General features: G+C 44.4%; 1 protein-coding gene across 1 annotated transcript in view; it reads right to left on the reverse strand.

The window, feature by feature from the left end:
• The window catches only part of gcc1 (GRIP and coiled-coil domain containing 1), a 19,483-nt gene extending 4,748 nt beyond the window's left edge, over positions 1 to 14,735 (reverse strand). The window contains exons 1-12 of the mRNA XM_063217796.1: positions 14,513 to 14,735; positions 13,426 to 13,543; positions 12,832 to 13,093; positions 12,348 to 12,508; positions 11,825 to 12,036; positions 9,964 to 10,146; positions 7,581 to 7,667; positions 7,193 to 7,384; positions 3,283 to 3,502; positions 1,787 to 2,091; positions 1,137 to 1,220; positions 1 to 59 (exon numbers count right to left, since the gene is read on the reverse strand). The exon at positions 1 to 59 is cut by the window's left edge and continues 91 nt beyond it. Coding sequence (XP_063073866.1) covers positions 1 to 59; positions 1,137 to 1,220; positions 1,787 to 2,091; positions 3,283 to 3,502; positions 7,193 to 7,384; positions 7,581 to 7,667; positions 9,964 to 10,146; positions 11,825 to 12,036; positions 12,348 to 12,508; positions 12,832 to 13,093; positions 13,426 to 13,543; positions 14,513 to 14,626 — 1,997 coding nt within the window. The 5' untranslated portion in view covers positions 14,627 to 14,735. The remainder of the gene's footprint in view (positions 60 to 1,136; positions 1,221 to 1,786; positions 2,092 to 3,282; positions 3,503 to 7,192; positions 7,385 to 7,580; positions 7,668 to 9,963; positions 10,147 to 11,824; positions 12,037 to 12,347; positions 12,509 to 12,831; positions 13,094 to 13,425; positions 13,544 to 14,512) is intronic.
• Between the last annotated feature and the right edge of the window lie 1,011 nt (positions 14,736 to 15,746).

Raw genomic sequence — 15,746 nt, forward strand, 5'->3', positions numbered from 1 at the left:
CGCAGGTTGATGTACTTCTCCTTCAACTCAGCCAGCTGGTCACGAGCATCCTCCAACTCCTAATAATATAATATAATATAATATAATATAATATAATATAATATAATATAATATAATATAATATAATATAATATAATATAAATTCTCTCAATATAATATAATACGATGCAATGTAATTTAATGTAATGAAAATATAATTATAATTAATCATCATAATGATCATAATAGTCATCAAACATAATAATAAAAGTATGAATTTTCAGCTTTACCCTGACAGCCATATTTGGCGTAATAATAATAATAATAATAATAATAATAATGTGAATAATAATAATAATAATAATAATAATAATAATAATAATAATAATAATAATAATAACACTATAGTACCTTGGCCTGGCTGCCATCCTTGGCATAATAATAATAATAATTAATAATAATAATGATAATAATAATAATAATAATAATAATAATAATAATACTATAACACTATATTACCTTGGCCTGGCTGCCATCCTTGGCATAATATAATAATAATAATAATAATAATAATAATAATAATAATAATAATAATAATAATAATACTATAACACTATATTACCTTGGCCTGGCTGCCATCCTTGGCATAATAATAATAATAATAATAATAATAATAATAATAATAATAATAATAATACTATAACACTATATTACCTTGGCTTGGCTGCCATCCTTGGCATAATAATAATAATAATAATAATAATAATAATAATACTATAACACTATATTACCTTGGCCTGGCTGCCATCCTTGGCATAATATAATAATAATAATAATAATAATAATAATAATAATAATAATAATAATAATAATAATAATAATACTATAGTACCTTGGCCTGGCTGCCTAATAATAATAATAAGAATAATAAGAATAATAATAATAATAATAATATAATATATTACCTTGGCCTGGCTGCCATCCTTGGCATAATAATAATGAAAATAATAATAATAATAATAATAATAATAATAATAATAATAATAATAATAATAATAATAATAATGATAATGATAATAATAATAATAATAATAATAATAATAATAATAATAATAATAATAATAATAATAGTAATAATAATAATAACACTATAGTACCTTGGCCTGGCTGCCATCCTTGGCGTTCTTGTTCTTCAGGACCACCTGAGCTCGCACCTTGTAGCGCTCAAACTCCTCTCGCACCTACACAGGCAGACAGACAGGGAGACAGGTGGAGATTTAAAAAAAAAAAAAAAAAAAAAAAAAAAACTTGCCACAAGTCTCATGGTTTATTGAAAAGTTCAGACAGTTTTCAGACAAAACAAGCACACTCACTCATGCACACGTACAATATACACTCACCGACCACTTGATTAGGAACACCTCTGGGTTGGACCCCCTTTTGCCTTCAGAACTGCCCAAACTGCCTGCAGCAATACTTGGGGAGGCTGTGGCATTCCAACAAAGATAAATTGTTACTAATTGGCCCAAATGTTCAAAGTCATTTAAATAACTTTTCTTCTCCATTATGATGCTCGGTTTCAACTGCATCAGATCATCTCAACCATGTCTACATGCATAAATGCATCGAGTTGCCACCATGTGATTGGCTGATCAGAAATTTCCCTCAATGTGCAGTTGTAACAGTGTTCTTAAAGTAGTGGCTGGTGTGTGTATATGCACACACGCACACACGCACACACACACACACACACACACACACACACACACACACACACACACACACACACACACACACACACAGTTACCTGTCTGAGCTCCTGTTGATAGTAGAGTGCAGATCTCCTATCTCCGTCCGACTCCTCCACCACCACCTTCGTCTTCCCTTCCTCCTCTCCCTCTCCCTCCTCCTCCTCCTCCTCTTCATCCCTCTCTCCTCCTCCTACTCCGAGCTTCTCGATCTCCAAGGGCCCCTGCTGGTGCTGTTGCTGTGTTCCACTGGAGCTCTTCTGGTTCTGGGTGGCCATCTTGAGGAGCTTCTTGATGACCTCCATTTTGTCTCGCAGCGCGGTGACGTCCAGGTTGGCCTCGTCCAGGTTGAGGGTGTGGAGGCCTACAGAGTTAAGATATTACATTACATTACATCATATTTATTATCAATGTGGGGTTAGGTGATGTCCATGTTACTCTTGTCTAGGCTGAGGGTGTGTAGGCCTGTTAAGATATTACATTACATTACATTACATTTATCATCAGATGCAGTGTGGGGTTAGGAGTTCTCTGTGTCCAGTTGCATGACTCTCTCTGTAAAGATATAGATGACTATGTGTACTACACTATACTACTATTACAGTAGTGTAGATGGTTATTATGGTGTGTTTACCTGTGTGTGGGGCGGTGGCTGCGATGGCTAGGTGTGTTTACCTGTGCGTGGGGCGGTGGCTGCGATGGCCAGGTGTGTTTACCTGTGTGTGGGGCGGTGGCTGCGATGGCCAGGTGTGTTTACCTGTGTGTGGGGCGGTGGCTGCGATGGCCAGGTGTGTTTACCTGTGTGTGGGGCGGTGGCTGCGATGGCCAGGTGTGTTTACCTGTGTGTGGGGCGGTGGCTGCGATGGCCAGGTGTGTTTACCTGTGCGTGGGGCGGTGGCCAGGTGTGTTTACCTGTGCGTGGGGCGGTGGCCAGGTGTGTTTACCTGTGCGTGGGGCGGTAGCTGCGATGGCCAGGTGTGTTTACCTGTGTGTGGGGTGGTGGCTGCGATGGCCAGGTGTGTTTACCTGTGCGTGGGGCGGTAGCCAGGTGTGTTTACCTGTGCGTGGGGCGGTAGCCAGGTGTGTTTACCTGTGTGTGGGGCGGTGACTGCGATGGCCAGGGTCTTGTTCTCGGTGTCTAGCTGCAGGACTCTCTCTACATTAGATGACTATACTATATTAAGATGGTTATTATGGTGTGCTTACCTGTGTGTGGGGCGGTGGCTGCGATGGCCAGGTGTGTTTACCTGTGTGTGGGGCGGTGGCTGCGATGGCCAGGGTCTTGTTCTCGGTGTCTAGCTGCAGGACTCTCTCTACATTCGATGACTATATGACTATAGTAGTGTGTTTACCTGTGTGTGGGGCGGTGGCCAGGTGTGTTTACCTGTGCGTGGGGCGGTGGCTGCGATGGCCAGGTGTGTTTACCTGTGTGTGGGGCGGTGGCTGCGATGGCCAGGGTCTTGTTCTCGGTGTCTAGCTGCAGGACTCTCTCTATATAGATATAGATGACTATATGACTATAGTAAAGTGTTTACCTGTAGCCAGGTGTGTTTACCTGTGCGTGGGGCGGTGGCTGCGATGGCCAGGGTCTTGTTCTCGGTGTCCAGCTGCAGGACTCTCTCTCGGAGCCGCTGGGCCGTCTGCTGGTCCTTCTGACGCGCCCGCTCGCACGCGCCCAGTAGCTCCGACAGCTCGGACACGCGCAGCTCCAGACTGGCAACGCGACCCTCTTCTAGACGAGACTGGTCAACCAAGCGCTCCTCCGCCTGACTCGACTGGTGAGGAGAGAATAGAATAGAATAGAGTAGAATTATAATAGAGTACAGTAGAGTAGAATAGAGTAGTAGGACTACACTGACAACGCGACCCTCCTCTGCCTGACTCGACTGGGGAGGAGACAATACAATAGAATAGAATAGATTACAATAGAGTACAGTAGAGTAGAATAGAGTAGGCCTAGAATGACAACGCCCTCCTCTTCGTGACGAGACTGGTCAACCAAGCGCTCTTCCGCCTGACTTGACTGGGGAGGAGACAATAGAATACACTCGCCTCCAAAAGAGTTGTCGCCTATCCATCTGTTTGGAATAACAGCTAATAACCTGACTTTCAATTAATCACTTGGCTTCAGAAGTCACTCATATGAAAGCTACAACCCTCCCGAATGACAATGTATGTACAAAAATAAATTTCATGCACCAACGAAAGATTGACCCTTTATTGAACACAGACAGGGCAGATTTTTACAAGACAAAAGTTTTGTCGCTTATCGAACATAATGTGAAAATGAGCAGATAAGTCACTTCAAAACACTTCAAATACGCAGATTGGGTGTCATACTTAATCACTGAATCACTCTCACCTCTCCAGAAAATCAACTTTGGCCTTAGGTGTATGTTTAGGGTCATTGTAATCATGGAAAGCAACACAATGAAAATCAATGGAGTTCAATGAGAGATGGTGACATATTCGCTATTCGTAGAGCAATACATGTTTAACTTCATGATTTAAGCAATGATAAAAGCCCTCAAACACCTGCAGCATGCATGCAGCTCCCCATAAGAGCTGTATCCCTCCCATGTTTCACTTTATGCACCATTTCTCTTTTTTCATATTCTTCATCTCCAACACCATATAGTTTTGATGCTATCAGTTCTAAAATGGTTGATCTTGGTATCTTGACTTCAGAGTATGAGTCCCATTAGCCTTCATTTTTGTCAGAATTAGGCCTGACATACTCTTGGCTGGCTTTTTTTGAGACAGGACAGTGGGAGAGACTTCTTTGGTGTTAAAGGTGAAGAATTTGGAATAAATACATGGTGCCTAAAGTCAAACATGGGAGGGATACAGCTCTTATGTGGAGCTGCATGCATGCTGCTGGTGTGTGAGGGCTTTTATCATTGATTACATCATAAAGTTAAAAATGTATTGCTCTACGAATAGCAAATATGTCACCATCTCTCATTGAACTCCATTGATTTTCATTGTGTTGCTTTCCATGATTACAATGACCCTAAACATACACCTAAGGCCAAAGTTGATTTTCTGGAGAGGTGAGAGTGATTCAGTGATTAAGTATGACACCCAATCTGCGTATTTGAAGTGTTTTGAAGTGACTTATCTGCTCATTTTCACATTATGTTCGATAGGCGACAAAACTTTTGTCTTGTGAAAATCTGCCCTGTCTGTGTTCATTAAAGGATCATTCTTTGGTGCATGGAATTTATTTTTGTACATTCATTTTCATTCGAGAGGGTTGTAGCTTTCATATGAGTGACTTCTGAAGCCAAGTGATTAATTGAAAGTCAGGTTATTAGCTGTTATTCCAAACAGATGGGTAGGCGACAACTCTTTTGGAGGCGAGTGTAGAGTAGAATTATAATAGAGTAGAGTAGGTCTAGAATGACAACGCGGCCCTCTTCTAGACGAGACTAGTCAACCAAGCGCTCCTCGGCCTGACTCGACTGGGGAGGAGACAATAGAATAGAATAGAATAGAATAGAATAGATTATAATAGAGTACAGTAGAGTAGAATAGAGTAGGCCTACACTGGCAACGCCACCCTCCTCTGCCTGACTCGACTGGGGAGGAAACAACAGAATAGAATAGAAGAGAGTAGAATTATAATAGAGTAGAGAAGAATAGAGTAGTAGGCCTGAACTGACAACGCGACCCTCCTCCACACCAGACTGGTCAAACAGGCGCTCCTCTGCCTGACTCGACTGGGGAGGAGACAACAGAATAGAATAGAATAGAGTAGACTTATAGTAGAGTACAGTAGAGTAGAATAGAGCAGTAGGCCTAAACTGGCTATGCCACCCTCCTGCACACGAGACTGGTCAACCAAGCGCTCCTCTGCCTGACTCGACTGGGGAGGAAACAACAGAATAGAATAGAGTTGATTATGCTGAGAATATAACTGTAACAGAGTAAAGCAGTGTAGAACACAGTAGAATGGGACTCCTCCACAGTCAACACGAGGCTGGTCAACCAAGCTCTCCTCAGCCTGACTGGACTGAATTGGATAACATAGAAGAGGATTAATTACAATACTGTGGAGTTGAATTAGTGCCTTCCTGATCTCTTGCTGTAGTTGTTGTGTGCAGTGCATCTTCAGCTGTGTGTGTGTGTGTGTGTGTGTGTGTGTGTGTCTTCATCTACCTTCCTGATCTCCTGCTGTAATTGGTGTGTGTAGTGTGTCTTCAGCTAGATTTATGCTTCGCTCGCATAGAATCTGCGTCCGTCCGTTTTCTGTCTATGCGAATCCACACCCCCCTCTCAGAGGCTCTGCGCCCGTCGTCTAGCGCCTCGAAAAAATTCTAACTATCCGTCGGACGGACGCGGAGTACGCAGACAAAAAGGCACTATGATTGGTCGTCTCGCTACTTCCTTGTTCTGTTCTTGTGGCAGCGCAATGCCAGTAGTTTGCGAGAGCAGAGCTGTATTCTGTTAAAAACTTTATTAATGCCTTGTGTGTAAATGTGTGTAAATACACGAAGCTAAGCTAAGTAACAAACAATGCATCAGTTGAACACTCGTGGCACAATGCCTGCGGTTTTACTACCGTTCCTCCACCGAATGTAAACACACATCGGCAGAATCAACTGTCTTTACATGCTTGCATTTTCTGCTCGTGAAAACAGACTGGGTATGTCAAATAATGATACCACTGCATTGCCTTTGCAATTTGTGTGAAAATACCTAGCTAACCGGGATAGAAAGCAACATTGCTTAATAATGACCGCAGTGCTTACAATGTAGTGAAAGTAGCCTAATCGCGCAATTTCAAATGTGGCTGGCAACGAGACCTCGGACCTCGCAGAGCTCGCAGATGCATGAATACAAAATTGGTTTGTGGCCACTCCCACACGACTTTTCACGCTCGCAGTTGCTGAAGTCTAATCTGACCTTTAAGCTGTGTGTGTGTGCGCGCGCGCGTGCGTGCGTGCGTGCGTGCGTGCGTGTGTGTGTGTGTGTAATACCTTCCTGATCTCCTGCTGTAATTGGTATGTGTAGTGTGTCTGAGCTGTGTGTGTGTGTGTGTGTGTGTGTGTGTGTGTGTGTGTTAGTACCTTCCTGATCTCCTGCTGTAATTGGTGTGTGTAGTGTGTCTTCAGCTGTGTGTGTGTGTGTGTGTGTGTGTGTGTGTGTGTATTATACGTACCTTCCTGATCTCCTGCTGTAGCTGGTGTGTGTAGTGTGTCTTCAGCTGTGTGTGTGTGTGTGTGTGTGTGTGTGTGTGTGTGTGTGTGTGTGTGTGTGTTATCTACCTTCCTGATCTCCTGCTGTAATTGGTGTGTGTAGTGTGTCTTCAGCTGTGTGTGTGTGTGTGTGTGTGTGTGTGTGTGTGTGTGTGTGTGTGTGTGTGTGTGTCTTCATCTACCTTCCTGATCTCCTGCTGTAATTGGTGTGTGTAGCGTGTCTTCAGCTGTGTGTGTGTGTGTGTGTGTGTGTGTGTGTTCTACCTTCCTGATCTCCTGCTGTAATTGGTGTGTGTAGTGTGTCTTCAGTTGTCCCATCTCCTTCTGCAGTTCCTCCACCAGGGGGTGTGGTTTGCTCCTCTCCTCCTCCGCGGCCTGCAGACTCCTCCTCATCTCCTCCCTCTCCTGCTGCACCTCCTTCAGACGCGCCTCCATGTCCACACTCCTGTCTGCAGCCTGCAGTGAGGATTACATATTATATTACATTACATTACATTATATTACATTACATCTGCAGACTCCTCCTCATCACCTCTCTCTCCTCCTCATCACCTCCTTCAGACGCGCCTCCATGTCCACACTCCTGTCTGCAGCCTGGAATAATAATTATATTATATTACATTATATTATATTACATTTCAGTACAGTATACATCAGTCTGCAGGCTCCTCCTCATCTCCTCTCTCTCCTGCTGCACCTCCCTCAGGCGCGCCTCCATGTCCACGCTCCTGTCTGCAGCCTGCGGTGAGGATTACATATTATATTACATTATATTACATTACATTACATTATATTAACATTACAGTACACATCAGTCTGCAGGCTCCTCCTCATCTCCTCTCTCTCCTGCTGCACCTCCTTCAGGCGCGCCTCCATGTCCACGCTCCTGTCTGCAGCCTGTGGTGAGGATTACATATTATACACTACATTACGTAAGGGTTAACGTTCGGCGAGAAGGTCGCTACCGTGGAATAGCAGCACGACAGAGAGAATCTTTAGACCCCGACGCGGAGCGGAGGGGTCTTGTTCTCTCTGAAGTGCTGCTATTCCACGGGGGGTGATTGACAAGTTATCGATAACGTTCATAACGGTTAGGCAGAGCTGAGGAGAACTTCTTTTTGGGCAGCTGTGTGACAGTTTGAGTGGCGAATATTTTTAGAGTAGTGAAATTAGTTATTGTTTTATTTTGGGGACACCTCCTTTTGCCCGTTTTAGAGTGTAAGAGGGCAGGAAATAAACAAGACCGAAAACTGTATCTTCTGCCTCCCGTCCTCCTTCTGAAGTGGCTACCGCTCGGCGCTACATTGGCTGCGCCGTCGGGCTGTTTAGAACGCGCCGCCTCGTCCATTATTTCCCTTGATATCGGGACACCTCGTCATCCGCTATTCCATACATATTTAAATTTAGTGTATATTACATTACAGTACACATCAGTCTGCAGCCTCCTCCTCATCTCCTCCCTCAGACGCGCCTCCATGTCCACACTCCTGTCTGCAGCCTGGAATAATAATTACATATTATATTATATTATATTACATTATATTACATTTACATTACAGTACACATCAGTCTACAGGCTCCTCCTCATCTCCTCCTCCATGTCCACACTCCTGTCTGCAGCCTGCAGTGAGGATTACATATTATATTACATTACATTACATTACATTACAGTACACATCAGTCTGCAGGCTCCTCCTCATCTCCTTGCGCTCCTCCTCATCTCCTCCCTCAGGCGCGCCTCCATGTCCACACTCCTGTCTGCAGCCTGTGGAGAATAATTACATATTATATTACATTATATTACATTTACATTACAGTACACATCAGTCTGCAGGCTCCTCCTCATCTCCTCCTTCAGGCGCGCCTCCATGTCCACGCTCCTGTCTGCAGCCTGAGGAAGGGATTATATTATATTATATTACTTAATTAATAATTACATGACATTACAGTATATCTGTCTACAGGCTCCTCCTAATTTCCTCCTTCAGACGAGCCTCCACGTCCACTCTGGGGTGGTGGTGGCTCAGGCGGTAAAGGAGCCGATGGATAACCCAAAGGTTGCAGGTTCGAGCCCCACTCTGCCTGACCCCATCGATGTACTGTGTCCTTACTTCACCCCAAATAGCTCCTGGTGGCAGGGTGGTACCAGAGAGAGTAGAGAGAGAGAGGTTCCATTGGCCCACTGTTTCCGGGTTCTATTATTGCAAGGGGGAGGGGGGGAAATCCCCCTTTAGGCAGACCTAGGCAGACCTAAGGACTGTTCTATTCAATGCTAGGAGTATTATGACACGCCCCTTTAGGCAGACCGGAACCTGGTCACGTTAGGTGCCCATAGCAACCTATTACATTGGCATATCTCTATATACTTGAAGAATCTCTGGTGGTACCCTGCGTGGCAGCTATGGCCACCAGTGTGTGAATGTGAGTGTGAATGTAAAGCATACAATGTAAGGTGCTTTGAGTGCTCGAAGGAGTGGAAAGGCACTATATAAATGCAGTCCATTTCCTCATCTGTCATACATTACATTACATTGCAGTACATTATATTACATTACATTACAGTATATCTGCCTGCAGACTCCTCATCTCCTCCCTCAGATGCACCTCCATGTCCAGGCCCCTGTCTGCAGCCTGAGGTAGGGATTACATTACATATCATATTACATATCACAGATGTGGACTTGTGACTTGGACTCGAGTCAGAAATTAGATGTGGGGGGTTGTTCCTGCAGTCCAGTCACCAATGACGATCTCTATCAGTGTGTTCTTCAGTGTATCCTTCTCTGTGTGTGTGTGTGTGTGTGTGTGTGTGTGTGTGTGTGTGTGTGTGTGTGTGTGTGTGTGTGTGTGTGTGTGTGTTTTTTTGTGTGTGTGTACCTGCATGGTTTCCATGAGTGTCTGCTGTGCGTCCTCGAGGCGTAGCTCCGTGCCCTGCCTGTGTGTGTGTGTGTGTGTGTGTGTGTGTGTGTGTGTGTGTGTGTGTGTGTGTGTGTGTGTGTGTGTGTGTGTGTGTGTGTGTGTGTGTGTGTGTGTACCTGCATGGTTTCCATGAGTGTCTGCTGTGCGTCCTCGAGGCGTAGCTCCGCGTCCTGGCGATGACTCCTCTCCTCCTGCAGGAGCTTCTGAAGTTCCCTCAGCATCAGCGCGTGGTCTCCCTGCTCCTGAGCTCTCTCATGTTGCTGGGTTATCACACGAGCCTTGCTCTCCGCAAACTGCTCCTGTAGGGAGAGGAGAAGAGAAGAGAGGAGGAGGAGGAGAAGAGAAGAAGTGAGGAGAGGAGGAGGTGTATGTGTGGTCTCCCTGCTCCTGAGCTCTCTCATGTTGCTGGGTTATCACACGAGCCTTGCTCTCCGCAAACTGCTCCTGTAGGGAGAGGAGAAGAGAAGAGGTGAGGAGGAGGAGATGAGAGGAGGTGAGGAGGAGGAGATGAGAGGAGGTGAGGAGAGGAGAAGAGCAGAGGAGAGGAGGTTTGTGTCCCCTTGCTATTGAGCTCTCTCATGTTGCTGCGTTATCACACGGGCCTTACTCTCCGCAAACTGCTCCTGTAGAGACAGGAGAGAAGAGAGGAGATGATGAGAGGAGACGAGAGGAGGTGAGAGGGAGAGGTAAAGAGTGGAGGAAAGAGGAGAGGAGGAGAGAGGAGAGGTGAGAGAGGTCTCCTTGCTCCTGTGCTCTCTCATGCTGCTGCTTTATCACACGAGCTTTACTCTCCGCAAACTGCTTCTGTAGGAAGAGGAGGTGAGGAGGAGGTGTGTGTGTATGTGAGAGAGAGAGATTAGGTGTGTGTGTCTCCCTGCTCCTGTGCTCTCTTGTGATGTTGTCCATGATTATGTCCTCGACTGTAAGTCGCTTTGGTTAAAGAGCGTCTGCCAAATGCAATGTAATGTGGTGTTCTACTCAGGTGTTCCAGTGTTCTACAGCATTCTAGTCAGGTGTTCCAGTGTTCTACAGCATTCTACTCAGGTGTTCCAGTGTTGTACTCAGGTGTTCCAGTGTTCTACAGCATTCTAGTCAGGTGTTCCAGTGTTCTACAGCATTCTAGTCAGGTGTTCCAGTGTTCTACAGCATTCTAGTCAGGTGTTCCAGTGTTCTACAGCATTCTAGTCAGGTGTTCCAGTGTTCTACAGCATTCTAGTCAGGTGTTCCAGTGTTCTACAGCATTCTAGTCAGGTGTTCCAGTGTTCTACAGCATTCTAGTCAGGTGTTCCAGTGTTCTACAGCATTCTAGTCAGGTGTACCAGTGTTCTACAGCATTCTAGTCAGGTGTTCCAGTGTTCTACAGCATTCTAGTCAGGTGTTCCAGTGTTCTACAGCATTCTAGTCAGGTGTACCAGTGTTGCAGTCAGGTGTTCCAGTGTTCTACAGCATTCTAGTCAGGTGTACCAGTGTTGCAGTCAGGTGTTCCAGTGTTCTACAGCATTCTAGTCAGGTGTTCCAGTGTTCTACAGCATTCTAGTCAGGTGTTCCAGTGTTCTACAGCATTCTAGTCAGGTGTACCAGTGTTCTACAGCATTCTAGTCAGGTGTACCAGTGTTCTACAGCATTCTAGTCAGGTGTTCCAGTGTTCTACAGCATTCTAGTCAGGTGTTCCAGTGTTCTACAGCATTCTAGTCAGGTGTTCCAGTGTTCTACAGCATTCTAGTCAGGTGTTCCAGTGTTCTACAGCATTCTAGTCAGGTGTACCAGTGTTCTACTCGGGTATTATGCAGTGTTCTACTCAGGTGTACCAGTGTTCTACTCGGGTATTATGCAGTGTTCTACTCAGGTGTACCAGTGTTCTTACCTGTAGTGATGTCATGTCTGCGTCGTGCTGCCTCTGCTGTTCCTCCAGTAAACACTACGTAGGCATTAGACCAGGTGTTCCAGTGTTCTACTCAGGTGTTCCCGTGTTCTTACCTGTAGTGATGTCATGTCTGCGTCGTGCTGCTTCTGCTGTTCCTCCAGGCTCCTCTGCAGCTCCTCCATGTCGTGCTTCATCTTCCTCTTGTCGGCCTGGAAGGAGGCCTCCATGCGCGACTTCTCCTGGGTGACGGTTGTTAGGGAACTGGTCAATGTGGACAGCTGGGCTTTCAGCTGCAGGAAGCGCCGATCCGACTCCACCGATGCACCTGACAGACAGGTGTCAATCAATCAATCAATCAATCAATCAATCAATCAATCAATCAATCAATCAGCTGTACTACCTCTGACAGATGCCAATTAGACAACAGAGCATTATGAAAACAAGGTGGGTGGTAACACAATAGGAACAGTGCTGGTAGTAGACAGATCAATCAATCAATCAATCAATTAATCAATCAATCAAAAAATCTCAGTTTGCCTGGTAAAAATGAAAGCTTACTAGCCACTTTGACCCATTAGTGAGTGTGTGTTTAGAGCTTTGGCTGTATGTAAGCAGTCTTTATGATGGTAAGCTTACCTGTTCCAGTAGTGGTGGTGAGCTGCTGTGGTGGGGGCTGTGCTTGTGCTTGTGCTTGGCTGGGTTGTGGAGGCTGCAGCTGTTGGTCCTGTACTCCACTACTGACAGTAACACTGCTGCTGCTGCTGCCGCCACTTTCAGGCCCCCCGGCCTCCTCCACACTGTAAGGAGGAAAGGAAGAAAGGAAGTTTATTTTTACAGCACTTTTCACAGAACAAGACATTCACAAAGTGCTTTACAATTTAGTTAGACTATACGAGATTAAGGACAAGAGAGGGAAAATATATTATATATTACATATTATATATAAATACATACAATAAAGTAAATAAACGTAAAATACAATGGAATAAAATGCAAATTAGATAAAAATAAGTAAATAAATAAATTAATTCTAAAAAATAATGAATTAATAGAAACAATTTTCAAAAAGAATGGGCTTCTAAGGACAAATACTGTATATGTAGTATACAGTATCACAGACCTGGCCACAGCCGCAGCCAGTGAGGAGGTGGAGGTGGTTCCCAGAGAAGGGGTGATGTCCCCCAGCGAGCCCGATCGGGAGTGCTGCTGCTGGGCCTGGTGCTCCTCGTCGCCCCCCTCCCCCCTGGTGGTGCTGCTGCTAACGCTAGCCGCCGTCTCCACGCTAGCCGCCGTGTCCAGGCTGTCCTCACTGTGCAGTGACGAGCGGTCGTCTCCCAGGTCAGAGGTCATAGGTGACCGCGAGGGGTCGGCACCACCACCGCCTGACAAGGTCAAATAGGTCAACTTAAAGATGTACAGTGTAATATTTTCAGAAGTTTCTTGCAATGTAATGTGTGCGCAATGATATTGCATACCTATGGAGGGGACGGGTCTTCTATAATGTAATGTTAAGTGATGTAAAGTGCATGAGTGTCTATGGAGGGTCTGTAACGCAAATGAGCAGCTGTGGAGGGGTCTTGTGCAATCTAATGCCATGTTGCCTGTGGAGGGGTCTTGTGTAATGTAATGTAAAGTGTAATGTAATGTCCTTCAAGTAATGTAAAGTGCATTAGTACCTACCAGTCTTGTGCAATCTAATGCCATGTTTACGTACCCGTGGAGGGGTCCTGGTTGTCACGGTGACCCAGGTCGACCTCCTGTGAGACGGTGAGGACCTTCAGGCTGGCCTCCAGAGCCTCCTTCTCCTTCATCAAACTCTTATACGCACGCACCTAAAGACACATTATATATATTATTATTTATTATGTATAAAATAAGACTTCTTCAGGCTGGCCTCCAGAGCTTCCTTCTCCTTCATCAAACTCTTATACGCACGCACCTGGAAAGGGAAAATATACATTCTAGTTTTCACATAATATTTCATTAATTATTTTCACATTTACTTAATATTCACTCAAAGCTAAATATACGCAATTTAATATAATAGGAGAGTATAATAGTAGTATTAAAATAATATCTCCATGTGTGCACCACGTATTTGAAGCGTGTCTGGTATAATACCGTATTGCACCAGGTATATAGTATAGTACAGTATAGTAGTGTACTAAGTATAGTATAGTACGTACCACATCTTTGAAGCGTGTTTGGTAGACTACTGCACCAGTTGTATAGTATAGTATAGTACAGTATAGTACAGTGTAGTGTAGTATAGTACAGTGTAGTGTAGTATAGTATAGTATAGTATAGTATAGTATAGTGTAGTATAGTGTAGTGTAGTGTAGTGTAGTGTAGTGTAGTATAGTATAGTGTAGTATAATATAGTATACTACAGTACAGTACAGTACAGTACAGTATAGTATAGTGCGTACCACATCTTTGAAGCGAGTTTGGTACTGCACCAGTTGTATAGTATAGTATAGTGTAGTGTAGTGTAGTGTAGTACAGTATAGTGTAGTATAGTACGTACCACATCTTTGAAGTGAGTTTGGTACTACACCAGTTGTACAGTATAGTATAGTACAGTATAGTACAGTGTAGTGTAGTGTAGTGTAGTGTAGTATAGTATAGTATAGTACAGTACAGCATACAGTATAGTGTAGTATAATACAGTATAGTAGTGTACGTACCACATTTTTGAAGTGCGTCTGGTATTGCACCAGTTGTATAGTACAGTATAGTACAGTGTAGTATAGTACAGTGTAGTATACCGATAGTGTAGTATAGTGTAGTATAGTACGCACCACATCTTTGAAGCGAGTCTGGTACTGCACCAGCTGTTTCTTCTGGGCCTCTATCGTCTCCTGCAGCTCCTTCTTGCTGGGCCCGCCCCCGAACGCCATGCCCAGCTTATCCATCGCCACGGATACCAGGTCAGGTCAGGTCAGGTGAGATCAGGGGGCTCCGGGGGTCCAGAAAGGTCCGTATGCCACCTACTCCAGCGTCCTCACCTGGCAGACGTCATGCTTCAGCCTGTGGGCAGAGGAGTGAAAAGTTAAAGTAAATTCATGGTGTAAGTCCAACACTAGCACATGAGGATATTACATAGCCGTTACACAATGTACTCCAGCCAGACGCTTGACATGATGTGTATGTGTGTGTGTACTCCACTGTAAAAAAAACAAAACAAAACCAAACAAACAAAAAAACTAACTAACCCTTTTTTGCATCTGCACTTGGTGTTCTGTATATTTCATGTGCATTTTGTTTCTGCTAGTGATGTTGGCTATGATTACTACTGTACGTATTATAAAGCGTTTGCCAAATGTAATGAATGTAATGAAAGCTCTCTACAGAGTCCTCTGTGTGTGTGTGAAAGGCAGCACTGTGTGTAGTCAAACTACTTCTTCCCGTCCTGCCCTGTGGTCTCTGGCCCTGTGACACTCAGTGCAGTGTCATGAAACTAAATTAAAGCAGCACTTAGTAAGTATTCCTCTTATGGTCACCTTACAGGATGAAAGTGGAACGGTCACCAAGAGAGAGCTATGATTTAGCGCATTCATTCTAACTTGATAAGATCTGCAGAGTTAACGCAGAAGTGCCTTGCTCTCACCTTGTTACAGCCACACCAAGTGCATTTGGAAACATTACTTTGAGGGCCAATAAACTACCTTTGTACCTTTATGCTTAATAGCAGTTTGTGGCCTAGTGTCACCGCATCACATGATGTACAATACAACATTGACTCCTCACACCCCTCTCCAGCAGATATGGAAACTGCTTCTCTCGTGCCAGCCTCATATTCACCCACACAGCTATTTCTAACGTAAACGATGTCATTTACCGAACCAGCTAAAGCATAACCTTAAAAAAATAAGCGCATGAAGAATAGCTACACACTATAAAGAGACTTTTACACATGCTGTGATGTAGTATTATGCTAGCTCAGCAGACCATAGCATTTAAAGGCAGCCACTTAAATACATCTGATCCCAACACAGGGCAGCGCTATCATCACCCAATAGCAAAGTCATCGCC

This window comes from Engraulis encrasicolus, chromosome 15 (assembly GCF_034702125.1).
Source record: "Engraulis encrasicolus isolate BLACKSEA-1 chromosome 15, IST_EnEncr_1.0, whole genome shotgun sequence".
NCBI lineage: Eukaryota > Metazoa > Chordata > Actinopteri > Clupeiformes > Engraulidae > Engraulis > Engraulis encrasicolus.